Genomic DNA, 16,485 nt, shown 5'->3' with positions numbered 1-16,485 from the left:
TCTATAGGATTGAGGTCAGGGCTTTGTGATGGCCACTCCAATACCTTGACTTTGTTGTCCTTAAGCCATTTTGCCACAACTTTGGAAGTATGCTTGGGGTCATTGTCCATTTGGAAGACCCATTTGCCACCAAGATTTAACTTCCTGACTGATGTCTTCAATATATCCACATAATTTTCCCTTCTCATGATGCCATCTATTTTGTGAAGTGCACCAGTCCCTCCTGCAGCAAAGCACCCCCACAACATGATGCTGCCACCCCCGTGCTTCAAGGTTGGGATGGTATTCTTCGGCTTGCGAGCCTCCCCCTTTTTCCTCCAAACCTAATGATGGTCATTATGGCCAAACAGTTCTATTTTTGTTTCATCAGACCAGAAGACTTTTCTCCAAAAAGTACGATCTTTGTTCCCAGGTGCAGTTGCAAACCGTAGTCTGGCTTTTTTATGGCGGTTTTGGAGCAGTGGCTTCTTCCTTGCTGAGCGGCCTTTCAGGTTATGTAGATATAGGACTCGTTTTACTGTGGATATAGATACTTTTGTACCTGTTTCCTCCAGCATCTACACAAGGTCCTTTGCTGTTGTTCTGGGATTGATTTGCACTTTTCGCACCAAAGTACGTTCATCTCTAGGAGACAGAACGCGTCTCCTTCCTGAGCGGTATGACGGCTGCGTGGTCCCATGGTGTTTATAATTGCGTACTATTGTTTGTACAGATGAACGTGGTACCTTCAGGCGTTTGGAAATTGTTCCCAAGGATGAATCAGACTTGTGGAGGTCTACAATTGTTTTTCTGAGGTCTTGGCTGATTTATTTTGATGTTCCCATGATGTCAAGCAAAGAGGCACTGAGTTTGAAGGCAGGCCTTGAAATGCATCCACAGGTACATCTCTAATTGACTCAAATGATGTCAATTAGCCTATCAGAAGCTTTTCTTGAATTTTCCAAGCTGTTTAAAGGCACAGTCAACTTAGTGTATGTAAACGTCTGACCCACTAGAATTGTGATACAGTGAAATAATCTGTCTGTAAACAATTTTTGGAAAAATTACTTGTGTCATGCACAAAGTAGATGTCCTAACCGACTATAGTTTCTTAACAATCATTTTTTTTGTGGTTGAAAAATGAGTTTTAATGACTCCAACCTAAGTGTATGTGAACTTCTGACTTCAACTGTTTATATATATGTATGTATGTATGTATGTATGTATGTATGTATGTATGTATGTATGTATGTATGTATGTATGTATGTATGTATGTATGTGTGTGTGTGTGTGTGTGTGTGTGTGTGTGTGTTTATATATATATGTATGTGTGTTTATATATATATATATATATATATATATTTTCTCTCCTTCATAACTATATGTAATAAATATACACTGAATAAAAATATGCAACAATTCAAAATATTTGACTGAGTTACAATTCATATAAGGAAATTAGTAATTTGAAATAAATTAATTAGGCCCTAATTTATGGATTTCACTTAACTGGGAAGGTGAGCATTTGCCCACTGCAGTCAGGTCAAGCACCTGGTCTAGACGACGACCATGCAGATGAGCTTCCTTGAGACGGTTTCTGACAGTTTTTGCAGAAATATTTTGGTTGTGCAAACCCACAGTTTCATCAGCTGGCCAGGTGGCTGGTCTCAGACGATCCCGCAGGTGAAGAAGCCGGATGTGGAGGTCCTGGGCTGGTTACACATGGTCTGCAGTTGTGAGGCCGGTTGGAAGTACTTCCAAATTCTCTAAAACGATGGATGCGGCTTATGGTAGAGAAATTAACATTCAATTCTCTGGCAACCGCTCTGGTGGACAGTCCTGCAGTCAGCATGCCAATTGCACGCTCCCTCAAAACATGTGTTGTGTGACAAAATTGCACATTTTAGTTGCCTTTTATTTTCCCCAGCACAAGGTGCACCTGTGTAATGATCATGTTGTTTAATCAGCTTCTTGATATGCTACACCTGTCAGGTGGATGTATTATCCTGGCAAAGGATGAATGCTCATTAACAGGAATGTAAACAAATTTGTGCACAAAATTTAAGAGAAATAAGCTTTTTGTGCGTATGGAAATTTTCAGGGATCTTTTATTTCAGCTCATGAAACATGGGACCAACACTTTACATGTTGCATTTTATATTTTTGTTCAGTGTGTGATTCCATTGCCCAACTAGGACTAAATTACACTTTATTTTATTAATTACAATTATTATTATTTTATATATACAATTCTTAATGAAATACCGAACATACCAAACATTGAGGGAAACTGACCCTTGATGTTCTGACTTTTTTTCTCATCAAATAAATCCACAATCTCATTTTGGTGACCATGTTTCTCAGGTGTTCTTTAAGAAAGACTCATCCCCCCCCCCCCCACACACACTTTAGGAGCAGCAGAGCCTCCAGTTCCAGGGGCAGTGGAGGGCCCAAACAGTCAGTGGCAGCAGGGGCCATCCAGACCAGAGAGGGACCCTCGGCAGAGAGCTCTGCTTCAGCACAGGGTGAGGACTAGAGCGGCCTAGTGGCCATGATTGTTACTGTACTCTATGGGATGCCATGTGTAGCACTGATCTGGTGGGCATGACTTCATACATTGGAGGGTTTTATTCAGTTGGTCACACGAAAACGGCATTAGGTCCACTTAGTTTGTGACATTTTCCCCTGACCTAGACAACTGTTGAGTTATTGAGCCTCATAATGACCACATCTCTCTCCCTTTCTCTCTCCTCCTTCAATACCAGCAGCTGCGGCTGGTTTAGAGCCTTCAAGCCAGAGCAGGGTTGCTGCTCCCCACACAGACCCAGTGTGTGAGGCTGGGGGTGCCTCCGCCGCCTCTTCCAGCACCCAGGGATACATGCCCACCCAGGCCCCAGCACAAGTCTCCTCTGTGGGGGAGAGTTTGACTGCCTCGCCCCTGGAGAGGAACCAGGGTGTGGGTGCGGAGGACACCTCTGGGGGGTGCAGGAGAGAGCAGCCTGCTGGGGAGGGGGGGCATGTGGGTCCAACAGGACCAGGGGGGCAGGGGGTTCCAACAGGACCGGGTGGGCAGAGCCAACCATCCCGTAGCAACCAGGATTCAGACGACAGTGATGATGACCCAATTCTTATCCCCTCAGCGAGGTACAGAGGAGGACAGGGACAGAGGTACGACTACAGCACAGCAGTTCATATATATACACACACACATACACACACACACACTATTTTGATGTATATTTTCTCCTTGTTGTGAGGACTCATTTTCTCTTCTTCTGTGTGGTTTATTACGATGATGATTCTGCTATACACATAGATCAAATTTCAGAGGATCAGCAGTAGGCGATAGGATGATCAGGTAACATCTGTGTGTTGACAACTAAAACATCTAACCTGCAAGGAGTGCAGTGCTCACAGAAAAATGTGTAACTTCCAAAACTACAGCTACCATGAGTCCAAGCAACCCCCTGAGACTACTGTACGTCTATACCTAGAAGGCGTGGTGTTTGTAGTTTTCACCAGCATTATTAAGCCTTGTGTGTGTGAGGGCACTGTTGCGGAACACTAATCGTGTGAGCATGCATATGCATGTGTGTATCACCACCACCATTTGCTAAGAGGAGAGCTATTAGCTTCATCATCCCTGGCAGGTACCTAGTGATATCACCAGGGTAACAGGCAACACCAGTGATGCAACACTGAATGAATGAATGAAAGAAGCCCTACAATCCCTGGAGAATATGTTGATAATGCCTATTGGTGTAGTACTTAGCTTACTCATTGTTTGCACATAACAAGATTGATTGGATAAAGATGTGTACATACTGTGTATACAGTGCATTCGGAAAGTATTCAGACCCCTTGACTTTTCCCACATTTGTTACATTACAGCCTTATTCTAAAATTGTTGAACTAGTTTTTCCCCCACAATCTACACACAATACCCCATAATGACAAAGCAAAATTTTTTACAAATTTATAAAAAATGTATAAAATGGAAATATCACATTTACATAAGTATTCAGACCCTTTACTCAGTACTTTGTTGAAGCACCTTTGGCAGCGATTACAGCCTCTAGTCTTCTTGGGTATGACACTACAAGCTTAGCACACCTGTATTTGGAGAGTTTCTCCCGTTCTTCTGTGAAGATCCTCTCAAGCTCTGTCAGGTTGGATGGGGAGCGTCGCTGCTCAGCTATTTTCTGGTCTCTCCAGAGATGTTCTATCGGGTTCAAGTCCAGGTTCTGGCTGCGTTGTCTTGGCTGTGTGCTTAGGGTCATTGTCCTGTTGGAAGGTGAACCTTCACCCCAGTTGAGGTCCTGAGCGCTCTGGAGCAGGTTTTTATCAAGGATCTCGCTGTACTTTGCTCTGTTCATCTTTCCCTCGATCCTGACTAGTCTCCCAGTCACTGCCGCTGAAAAAACATCCACACAGCATGATGCTGCCACCACCATGCTTCACCGTAGGGATGGTGCCAGGTTTCCTCCAGACGTTACACTTTCTTCGACCTCATGGCTTGGTTTTTGCTCTGACATGCACTGTCAACTGTGGGACCTTATGTAGACAGGTGTGTACCTTTCCAAATCATGTCCACTCAAATGAATTTACCACAGGTGGACTCCAATCAAGTTGTAGAAACATCAAGGGTGATCAATGGAAACAGAATGCACCTGGGCTCAATTTCGAGTCTGTATTTCTGTTTTTTATTTTTAATTAATTTGCAAACATTTCTAAAAACCTGTTTTTGCTTTGTCAATATGGGGTATTGTGTGTAGATGAGGGGGGAAAAAAGATTTAATTAATTTTAAAATAAGGCTGTAACGTAACAAAATGTGGAAGAAGTCAAGGTGTCTGAATACTTTCTGAATGCATTGTACAAAACAATAAGAACACCTGTTCCTTCCATGACATAGACTGACCAGCTGAATCCAGGTGAAAGCTATGATTCCTTATTGATGCCACTTGGTAAATCCACTTCAATCAGTGTAGGTGAAGGGTAGGAGACCAGTTAAAGAAGGATTTTTAAGCCTTGAGACATGGATTGTGTATGTGTGCCATTCAAAGGGTGAATGGGCAAGGCAAAAGATTTAAGTGCCCTTGAACGGGGTATGGTAGAAGGTGCCAGGCACACTGGTTTGTGTCAAGAACTGCAATGCAGCTGTGTTTTTCACCCTCAACAGTTTTCTGTGTGTATCAAGAATGGTCCACCACCCAAAGGACATCCAGCCAACTTGACACAACAGTGGAACGCTTTCAACACCTTGTAGAGTCCATGCCCCCACGAATTGAAGCTGTTCTGAGAGCAAAAAGGGGGGTGGGGGTGCAACTCAATACTAGGAAGGTGTTCTTAATGTTTTGTACACTGTGTAGATAGATACATAGATAGGCTACAGTGAGAAGTCAAATAAGCACATTGCCCTTTCTACAGTAGGTGTAGGGTTGTATAAGACAGATGACGACGGTCAGTTAGCTTGGCATGTGGAGTATTTGCAGCTTGAAGCTGATTCTTTTCCCATGTGATGTTTTGGTCGCTTCAGTATCATCGAGGGGTGAATCAGCATGATGCTTAGTATTCACTTCCCTCTGCAGATATAGAGTGAAAGATATGAACTGTCAATACTGTATATAACTTGTGTGTGTCTCTTTGTGCCTCTGCGTCTGTCGGCGTGTCACAGACGCTCTGCTGCGGCCCGTATCCAGGAGTTGTTTCGTCGGAGGAAGGAGAGGAGAGAGATGGAGGAGAGCGAGACCCAGAGTATCAGGAGACCTTCAGTCAAAATGGTCTACAAGGGTCACCGCAACTCCAGGACTATGGTACGCTAATATTCACTTCCGACTTCGGTTACTTCTGGTCCCTCTTTTAGAGCTGATTCTAGATCAGCTCACTTCTACCTGAGCCCCTACTGAAAACATCATGCGAAGAGCACAAACTCACCATGGGCCAGATATAGAGAGAGATTCTATTAGGACTCTCTGAAGAACTGTGACAATTGTTGCTGAGTGAGTGTCGTCCTTGTTTAATACAGTAAGAAAGATATACACATAGGCATCAGAGGCCTGTTATCAGCAACCATCACTCCTGTGTTCCAATGGCACGTTGTGTTAGCTAATCCAAGTTTATAATTTTAAAAGGCTACTTGATCATTAGAAAACCCTTTTGCAATTATGTTAGACAGCTGAAAACTGTTGTTCTGATTAAAGAAGCAATAAAACTTCTTTAGACTAGTTGAGTATCTGGAGCATCAGCATTTGTGGGTTCGATTACAGACTCAAAATGGCCAGAAACAAAGAACTTTCTCCTGAAACTCGTCAGTCTATTCTTGTTCTGAGAAATGAAGGCTATTCCATGCGAGAAATTGCCAAGAAACTGAAGATCTCGTACAACGCTGTATACTACTCCTTTCACAGAACAGCGCAAACTGTCTCTAACCAGAATAGAAAGAGGAGTGGGAGGCCTCGGTGCACAACTGAGCAAGAGGACAAGTACTTTAGTGTCTAGTTTGAGAAACAACTGGCAGCTTCATTAAATAGTACCTGCAAAACACCAGTCTCAACGTCAACAGTGAAGAGGCGACCCCCGTGATGCTGGCCTTCTAGGCAGAATTTCAAAGAAAAAGCCATATCTCAGACTGGCCAATAAAAATTAAAGATTAAGATGGACAAAAGAACAGACACTGGACAGAGGAACTCTGCCTAGAAGGTCAGCATCCCGGAGTCGCCTACATTGTAGAATAATAATTGGCCCAGCATCGTTGGGTTTTGGCCAGGGTAGGCTGTCATTGTAAATAAGAACTTGTTCTTAACTGACTTGCTTGGTTAAATAAAAAAATGTAACACATGGAATCATGTCGTTACCAAAAAACTGTTAAACAAATCAAAATATATGTTATATTTGAGTTTCTTCAAAGTAGCCACCCTTTGCCTTGATGACAGATTTGCACACTCTTGGCATTCTCTCAACCAGCATCATGAGGTAGTCACCTGGAATGCATTTCAATTAACAGGTGTGCCTTGTTAAAAGGTAATTTGTGGAATTTCTTTCCTTAATGCGTTTGAGCCAATCAGTTGTGTTGTGACAAGGTAGGGGTGGTATACAGAAGATAGCCCTATTTCGTAAAAGACCAAGTCCATATTATGGCAAGAACAGCTCAAATAAGCAAAGAGAAACGACAGTCCACCGTTACTTTAAGACATGGTCAGTCAATGCGGAAAATGTCAATAACTTTGAAAGTTTCTTCAAGTGCAGTTGAAAAAACCATCAAGCGCTATGATGAAACTGGCTCTCATGAGGACCGCCACAGGAAAGGAAGACCCAGAGTTACCTCTGCTGCAGAGGATAAGTTCATTAGAGTTACCAGCCTCAGAAATTGCAGCCCAAATAAATGCTTCACAGAGTTCAAGTAACAGACACATCTCAACAGCAGCTGTTAGGAGAATGCGAGAATAAGGCCTTCATGGTCGAATTGCTGCAAAGAAACCACTACTAAAGGACACCAATAATAAGAAGAGACTTGTTAAGGCCAAGAAACATGAGCAATGGACATTAGACCAGTGGAATTCTGTCCTTTGGTCTGAGGGATCCAAATTAGAAATGTTGGATTCCAACCACTGTCTTTGTGAGTAGGTGAATGGATGATCTCCGCATGTGTGGTTCCCGCCGTGAAGCATGGAGGAGGAGGTGTGATGGTGCTTTGCTAGTGATACTACCAGTGATTCATTTACAATTCAAGGCACACTTAACCAGCATGGCTACCACAGCATTCTGCAGCGATACGCCGCCCCATCTGGTTTGCGCTTAGTGGGACTATCATTTGTTTTTCAACAGGACAATGGCCCAAAATACACCTCCAGGCTGTGTAAGGGCTATTTGACCAAGGAGAGTGATGGAGTGCTGCATTAGATGACCTGGCCTCCACAATCACCTGACTTCAACCCAATTGAGATGGTTTGGGATGAGTTGGACCGCAGAGTGAAGGAAAAGCAGCCAACAAGTGCTCAGCATATGTGGGAACTCTTTCAAGACTGTTGGAAAAGCATTTCTCATGCAGCTGGTTGAGAGAATGCCAAGAGTGTGCAAAGCTGTCCTGAAGGCATAGGGTGGCTACTTTGAAGAATCTCAAATCTCAAATATATTTTGATTTGTTTAACACTGTTTTTGGTTACTAAATGATTCCATATGTGTTATTTCATAGTTTTGAAGTCTTCAGTATTATTCTACAATGTAGAAAATTGTAAAAATAAGGAAACCCTTGAATGACTGGTACTGTGTATATATACAGTTCATTTGGAAAGTATTCAGACCCCTTGACTTCTTCCACATTTTGTTACGTTACAGCCTTATTCTGAAATGGATTAAATAAGTATTGTCCATCGTCAATATACACACAATACCCAACAATGACAAAGTGAAAACAGTCAGACCCTTTGCTATGAGACTCGAAATTAAGCTCAGGTGCCACCTGTTTTCATTGATCATCCTTGAGATGTTTCTACAACTTGATTGGATCCACCTGTGGTAAAATCAATTGATTGGACATGATTTGCAAAGGTACACACCTGTCTATATAAGGTCCCACAGTTGACAGGGCATGTCAGAGCAAAAACCATGTCATGAGGTTGAAGGAATTGTCCGTAGAGCTCCAACACAGGATTGTGTCGAGGCACAGGTACCCAAACATTTCTGCAGCATTGAAGGTCCCCGAGAACACAGTGGCCTCCATTATTCTCAAATGGAAGAAATTTGGAACCACCAAGACTCTTCCTAGAGCTGGCTGCCTGGCTAAACTGAGCAATCGGGAGAGAAGGGCCTCGATCAGGGAGGTGACCAAGAACCTGATGGTCATTCTGACAGAGCTCCAGAGTTCCACTGTGGAGATGGAAGAACCTCCCAGAAGGACAACCACCTCTGCAGCCACTCCTCAGTAAAATGCACATGACAGCCTGCTTGAAGTTTGCCAAGTCGCTGATTGTCCTTGAGTGGCCCAGCCAGAGCCTGGACTTGAACCCTTTCGAACATCTCTGGAGAAATCTGAAAATAGCTGTGCAGCGACGCTCCCCATCCAACCTGATAGAAAAAAATGCATCAATTTTAGAATAAGGCTGTAACTTAACAAAATGTGGAAAAAGGGGAAGGGGTCTGAATACTTTCTGAATGCATTGTGTATATATACATATACACACACAGACACACTATATATAAGTACGTTTCGAGATGCTTTGAAAGCGTTTAACATTCATTTATCTACGCTAATGATTTGTGTGTTCTCTGTAGATTAAGGAGTCGTGTTTCTGGGGAAACAACTTTGTGATGAGCGGTTCAGACTGCGGACACATCTTCATCTGGGACAGACACACAGGGGAGCACCTGATGCTACTGGAGGCCGACAATCACGTAGTCAACTGCCTCCAGCCACACCCCTACGACCCCAGTGAGTTGTATTTATTTTGTATTCCTTATTTTACCAGGTCCGTTGACTGAGAATACATTCTTATTTACAGCAATGGCCCAGGGAAAGTAACAAAACATAGTAAAAATAATAGTTAACATACACAATGTATAAGCATGCAAATGTTTTTTATAAAAACATAAGATCAAGCATAGAATCATAAGAAACAAACACATTCTCAGTGATTTCCACAACCAGTTGGAGTAGCCAGCCAATTAGTAAAAGTAGCCAACCATGCTTCCAGGGCCTGTGTTAAGAAATGTATGTCGAACAATCTCTATTTTGGTGGCCTCTGGTACATTCCAATGCTAGATTGTATTTTCAAACTGCAACTACCAGAAAATAACACTGATTAAATTGTTCACACTTTTACAGTGTTAGTTTTATCAGCTGTTGTACAATATGATATAAAACACAGGATAAACGTAATTTTGACTGCACTCGGCACTTAAATAATCCTTTAGAGTCTGCTGACTTCCACAGGCTTCAGGCTTGTTCAACACATTTCATATACTACATGCATACACACACACACGATAACATACACACTATACATACACATGGATTTAGTACTGTAGATGTGTGGTAGTGGTGGAGTCGGGGCCTGAGGGCATACAGTGTGTTGTGAATGTATTGTAATGTTTTTAAAATTGTATAAACTGCCTTAATTTTGCTGGACCCCAAGAAGAGTAGCTGCTGCCTTGGCAGCAAATGGGGATCCATAATAAATACAAATATTAAAGCTTGCTGTTTGTCAATCAAAGCACAGTAAATAGCCTATGCGCCGCCACTCCGTGGCTGCATATGAAACACGCCAGGGTCCAACGGTAACTTTTTTTCCTCAGTGGCCAGTTGGCCAAAAATCCACTGACCCGAACAGCATTTCTACTTTCCCAGACATGGTGTAATTCTTAAATGCATTGGGGTCATGTAGGGCCCATAGGTTGGTGGCTGGTCTCAGACGATCCTGCAGGTGATGAAGCCGGATGTGGAGGTCCTGGACTGGTGTGGTTACACGTGGTCTGCAGTTGTGAGGCCGGTTGGACGTACTGCCAAATTCTCTAAAACGACGTTGGAGGCGGCTTATATAGAGAATTTAACAATAAATTCTCTGGTAACAGCTCTGGTGGACATTCCTGCAGTCAGCATGCCAATTGCACGCTCCCTCAAAACTTGAGACAACTGTGGCATTGTGTTGTGTGACAAAACTGCACATTTTAGAGTGACCTTTTATTGTCCCCATCACAAGGTGCACCTGTGTAATGATCATGGTTTTTAATCAGCTTCTTGATATGCCACACCTGTCAGGTGGATGGATTATCTTGGCAAAGGAGAAATGCTCACTAACAGGAAATAAGCCTTTTGTGCGCATGGAAAATATATATTTTATTTCCAGTCATAAAACATGGGGCCAACACTTTACATTTTGCGTTTATATTTTTCTTCAATTTAGCTGGGTCGCCCTGTCCTGCCCCTAGGGGTCCACCGCCCTGCAGCGCCTCAACCCAACACACCCCACTCAGCTTTAGGATCTTACTGAGACATTCATTATTGGTTTCAGGTGTGTTAGGCCAAGGCCAGAGTGACTACCCACAGGACGCAAGACCCACAGGGCCAGGACTGAGCAGCCCAGCAGCTAGGGATTGCCTAAATAGGTATCTCCCCTGACGTGGACATATTTTCAATACAGACTCCTTTTGTCGTACTGTATTCCATATAAGGCATCCAGACTTTATGCGGATTTCCCAGCATACGACTTGACATTTCTGTTATCCGTTGTGACATTGTGGGAGGATAACCAACTTTCCAATTAATGGCAATGCATTGCTTAGTTGCTATAAATTCTATCTTACAGAGTTTCTTCTAATGTCTCCAGTATCAACAGGGCTGCAGGCGGTATCTCAGATTTGAAGGATTCTTTCCCGCTGATGAAAGATAAGGGCCATAGGTTTCAAAAGCCGTATCACAAGCGAGGATTATTGACATTTCTAAATGTTAAAACACAGCGATGGGATTGTAGTTCACATGTTGCTCCCAGCCTATAGACAGAAACTAAAACAGGAAACGCCGTGCTCAGGTCTGTTCAATGCTGGTCCGACCAATCGGATTCCACGCTTCAATATTGCTTCGATCACGTAGACTGGGATATGTTCCGGATAGCCTCAGACAACAACATTGATGTATACGCTGATTCGGTGAGCGAGTTTATTAGCAAGTGCATCGGTGATGTTGTACCCACGGTGACTATTAAAACCTTCTCTAACCAGAAACCATGAATTGATGGCAGCATTTGCGCAAAACTGAAAGTGCGAACCACTGCTTTTAGTCATGGCGAGGTGACTGGAAACAAGCAGTGCAGCTATTCCCTCCGCAAGGCAATCAAACAAGCTAAGCGTCAGTATAGAGACAAAGTAGAGTCGCAATTCAACGGCTCAAACACAAGACGTATGTGGCAGGGTCTACAGTCAATCACGGATTACAAAAAGAAAACCAGCCCCGTCACGGACATCAACGTCTTGCTCCCAGACAAATTAAACAACTTCCTTGCTCACTTTGAGGACAATACAGGGCCACTGACACGGCCCGCTACCAAAACCTGCGGGCTCTCCCTCACTGCGGCCAACTTGAGTAAAACATTTAAACGCGTTAACCCTTGCAAGGCTGCCGGCCCAGACGGCATCCCTAGCCGCGTCCTCAGAGCATGCGCAGACCAGCTGGCTGGTGTGTTTACGGACATATTCAATCAATCCCTATCCCAGTCTGCTGTTCCCACATGCTTGAAGATGGCCACCATTGTTCCTGTTCCGAAGAAAGCTAAGGTAACTGAGCTAAACAACTATCACCCCGTAGCACTCATTTCTGTCATCATGAAGTGCTTTGAGAGACTAGTCAAGGATCATATCACCTCCACCCTAGACCCACTCCAATTTGCTTACCGCCCCAATAGGTCCACAGACGACACAATCGCAATCACACTGCCCTAACCCATCTGGACAAGAGGAATACCTATGTAAGAATGCTATTCATCGATTACAGCTTAGCATTTAACACCATAGTACCCTCCAAACTCGTCATTAAGCTCGAGACCCCGGGTCTCGACCCCGCCCTGTGCAACTGGGTCCTGGACTTTCTGATGGGCCGCCCCCAGGTGGTGAGGGTAGGAAACAAAAACTGTGGTGCGTTCTCAGCCCTCTCCTGTACTCCCTGTTCACCCATGACTGCGTGGCCATGCATGCCTCCAACTCAATCATCAAGTTTGCAGACGACACTACAGTGGTAGGCTTGATTACCAACAATGATGAGACGGCCTACAGGGAGGAGGTGAGGGCCCTCGGAGTGTGGTGTCAGGAAAATAACCTCACACTCAACGTCAACAAAACAAAGGAGATGATCGTGGACTTCAGGAAACAGCAGAGGGAGCACCCCCCTATCCTCGGTGTACACATCACGGACAAACTGAAATGGTCCACCCACACAGACAGCGTGGTGAAGAAGGTGCAACAGCGCCTCTTCAACCGCAGGAGGCTGAAAAAATGTGGCTTGTCACCGAAAACACTCACAAACTTTTACAGATGCACAATCGAGAGCATCCTGTCGGCTGTATCACTGCCTGGTACGGCAACTGCTCCGCCCACAACCGTAAGGCTCTCCAGAGGGTAGTGAGGTCTGCACAACGCATCACCAGGGGCAAACTACCTGCCCTCCAGGACACCTACACCACCCGATGTCACAGGAAGGCCAAAAAGATCATCAAGGACAACAACCACCTGAGCCACTGCCTGTTCACCCCGCTATCATCCAGAAGGCGAGGTCAGGACAGGTGCATCAAAGCTGGGACCGAGAGACTGAAAAACAGCTTCTATATCAAGGCCATCAGACTGTTATACAGCCATCACTAACATTGAGTGGCTGCTGCCAACATACTGACTCAAATATCTAGCCCCTTTAATAATATAAAATTGGATGTAATAAATGTATCACATGTCAATTTAAACAATGCTACTTTATATAATGTTTACATACCCTACGTTACTCATCTCATATGTATATACTGTACTCTATACCATCTACTGCATCTTGCCTATGCCGCACGGCCATCGCTCATCCATATATTTATATGTACATATTCTTATTCATTTCTTTACACTTGTGTGTATAAGGTAGTTGTTGTGAAATTGTTAGATTACTTGTTAGATATTACTGCACGGTCGGAACTAGAAGTACAAGCATTTCTCTACACTTGCATTAACATCTGCTAACTGTGTATGTGACCAATAAAATTTGATTTGAGGTAGTTGTGGGCGACGCAAATTGCTTAAAACTGTAGGGAGAAGGCAGAATGCCACCTAGAGTTTGAGAGCTAGCTAGAGGCTAGAGCTGAACTGCCTGTGGTAGCTACTAGCTAGCTAATTCATTCACTTCAGTCGAGAGGGGGTGAAACATTAGCTAACGTTACTTATCTGTTACACTACTAGCTCAGCACTGGGAATAAACACTAGGTTTTTTTTATTTATCTTCTGTTAAGTCAAACAGCAGTTACTTTGCCAGCTACATCAGTCAACTAAAGAGTAGCCAGTTTCTGCTTTGCTTGTTTTTACAACTTGGAGAAAGCGCGCAACACATACACACTGACAGTCTCTGTTCAACTCTCCCCCTTGCCAGTCTTAAGGCAGCCTTTCGGCAGCGTTGCCTTCACACAGCCTGTCCGCAAGCTCTGGTGGCGTCCACCCTGTCCTAAATATCAGCCTACCCAACCACTCTTAGGCAATAACGGTGTGAGTAACACACACCTACCCTAGTCTTACCCCTACATCTAGTCTTACAAATACACCTCAACCACACCCCTGCGACCCCAGAAACACACACACCTACCCTTGTCTCACCACTACAACCACACCCCTACGATCCAAGTGAGTTTTTTTAGCTACATCTTCAGCCTTGTGTAGAGCCAATAACATCGCACACCCTACCTGATTCAGAGGGGTTGGGGTAAATGCGTAAGACACATTTCAGTTGAATGCATTCAGTTGTACAACTGACTAGGTATCCCCCTTTAACTGTATCGTACCCTATTGCCAATAGTTTGCGTCTCCTGTCTGTTCCAGTTCTTGCCTCGTCAGGGATCGACTACGACATCAAGATCTGGTCACCTCTGGAGGTGTCGCCATCGTTTAACAGAGTCCTAGCTGACGAGGTATGTTTGGTAAATTATTTAATCAATCTTAATGGCAGACGAGCAAGTAGACTGGGGTGCACTTCTGTCATCCAGTAGAGGGAGTGGATTCCCCACTGTGTGGGACTTCCCCTCTTCTCCATGAGCTGCTGACTGGAGACGCCTTGCCCCAGGAGGCTTACCTATCCCTCTGTTCTCTTTTCTCTATTCTCCCTCCTCCTCCTCCCCATGCCCTCCTCTTTCTCCTTCGTCACCCCTTCTCCCTCTCTCACCAGTCCCACTCCCAACTCGTCAGTGATAGAAACCACATTCTCTTTGATGCTTCTGACACAACAGAGATGATGAATTCAGAGATCAACTACAATGATCACTGGTATATTTCACTTTCTTTCACCCTCTCTCTTTCTCTCACACTTATTCTCTCTGTAGGTGATCACGCGTAACGAGTTGATGCTAGAGGAAACCAGGAACACCATCACAGTCCCTGCATCCTTCATGCTGCGAATGCTGGCCTCCCTTAATCACATAAGAACGGGTACACATGCTCCTTCACTCAGTTACATTTTGCTCGTAGTTTAGTGATATTAACTATATTTTGGGGCTTTTGCGAATTGGTTAAAATGGTGGTTTGAAAAGCAGTTGGCCAATGAACCAATAGAAAGTGCATGTGGAAGTATTTATGTTCTTATCGGTGTACTTTGGGACCCTTGAGCCTGGGCTGAGTAAACCGCTTACCACCAGGAGATTAACTGGTTAATTCACTCAATTACCAGCACCCAGTTATGACGCTTCCACTACAGACCCCACAAGCTTGGTACAGTAGGAAATGGGATCTAGGTTGCGTTCATTAAACACAAAATGGAAGAAAACCGTCTGAAATAGGGTAGAATTACCTGGACATTTTAGTTTTCCGTGTGCCTTAATGAACATAACCCAGGGGTTTATTACACACTTTGTTTTTCCTTCCTTTCCTCAGATCGCTTGGAGGGCGACCGCTCAGAAGGTTCTGGACAGGAGAACGAGGATGAGCAGTAGCTGCTCAGATGCCATTTTCTTTGAAAAATAAAACAAAAACACTTTTCTTTTGCTCTAAAAAAGCACTTGAAGATCTTGAGATTTGTACAAGTATTATGTAGAATATTTCCTTTTCTGAGCGTTAGTTACATTTGTAGCCCTCTTCTTTTTTAAGATGACTTTCTTACTGGTGTGTCTGTATGAGAACTGCATTGAGAAAAATAACTGTGTGAATGCAAGCGCAAGGCCAGGCAATATATATAGAGGGGAATATTATTTCGATGACTGGTGCGTGAGGATGTTTAAAGTGCAATATTATTTTTGTCAGGAGCAAATGAGCTTTGATCAGTGTTACGGTGTGACATGTCTTATTTGTAGTGCAAGGCTGAGAACTCATGTTTATATACTGTACTTGCAGTTGTGCATGTAAACATAAGAATTATGCTTTAAATAAACCATGTTGTTGTTGAAAAATGTCTACGTATGCCTGTCTCAAAGGTATAAGTATGTCTTGTGATTCTGTCCTGTAACAGTTATTACACAGGACAACTGAACTCTCCTCTCGGCGTTGTTGAAGGATCCACACAACAGTTTAGGGATCCTGAATGTCGCCCAGGTTACAGGACAGGTGGCTGTTGGCTGAAGCACGAACACAGTATGGCCCATTTACTCCATAATGTATCATTCATTTTAAAAGAGAGGACTCTATATACTGGAATAGAGAAAGTGACTGGTAGCAGGATTAATAATCGTGCAAACAAGGCTGAAAAGTGACTGGTAGCAGGAATATAGAAATACTTATGGTAATATACAGTGTACAAAACATTAGGAACACCTTCCTAATATTGAGTTGCACCCCTTTTTGCCCTCAG

General features: G+C 43.7%; 1 protein-coding gene across 6 annotated transcripts in view; it reads left to right on the top strand.

Annotated features, from left to right (window-relative positions):
* The window catches only part of LOC106581957 (DDB1- and CUL4-associated factor 6), a 70,594-nt gene extending 54,507 nt beyond the window's left edge, over positions 1-16,087 (top strand). For 3 of the 6 annotated variants that reach the window (XM_014164532.2, XM_014164537.2, XM_014164538.2), the window contains 8 exons: positions 2,393-2,505; positions 2,746-3,148; positions 3,297-3,338; positions 5,656-5,794; positions 9,252-9,408; positions 14,532-14,620; positions 15,029-15,134; positions 15,576-16,087. In XM_014164532.2, coding sequence (XP_014020007.1) covers positions 2,393-2,505; positions 2,746-3,148; positions 3,297-3,338; positions 5,656-5,794; positions 9,252-9,408; positions 14,532-14,620; positions 15,029-15,134; positions 15,576-15,634 — 1,108 coding nt within the window. In that variant the 3' untranslated portion in view covers positions 15,635-16,087. The remainder of the gene's footprint in view (positions 1-2,392; positions 2,506-2,745; positions 3,149-3,296; positions 3,339-5,655; positions 5,795-9,251; positions 9,409-14,531; positions 14,621-15,028; positions 15,135-15,575) is intronic. The other 3 variants (XM_014164535.2, XM_014164533.2, XM_014164536.2) reach the window with 3 other exon arrangements.
* Positions 16,088-16,485: the final 398 nt, after the last annotated feature.

Source organism: Salmo salar, chromosome ssa21 (genome assembly GCF_905237065.1).
Source record: "Salmo salar chromosome ssa21, Ssal_v3.1, whole genome shotgun sequence".
In the NCBI taxonomy this organism is placed as follows: domain Eukaryota; kingdom Metazoa; phylum Chordata; class Actinopteri; order Salmoniformes; family Salmonidae; genus Salmo; species Salmo salar.
Note: the sequence above shows the minus strand (reverse complement) of the source record. Positions and strands in the feature narration are given on the sequence as shown.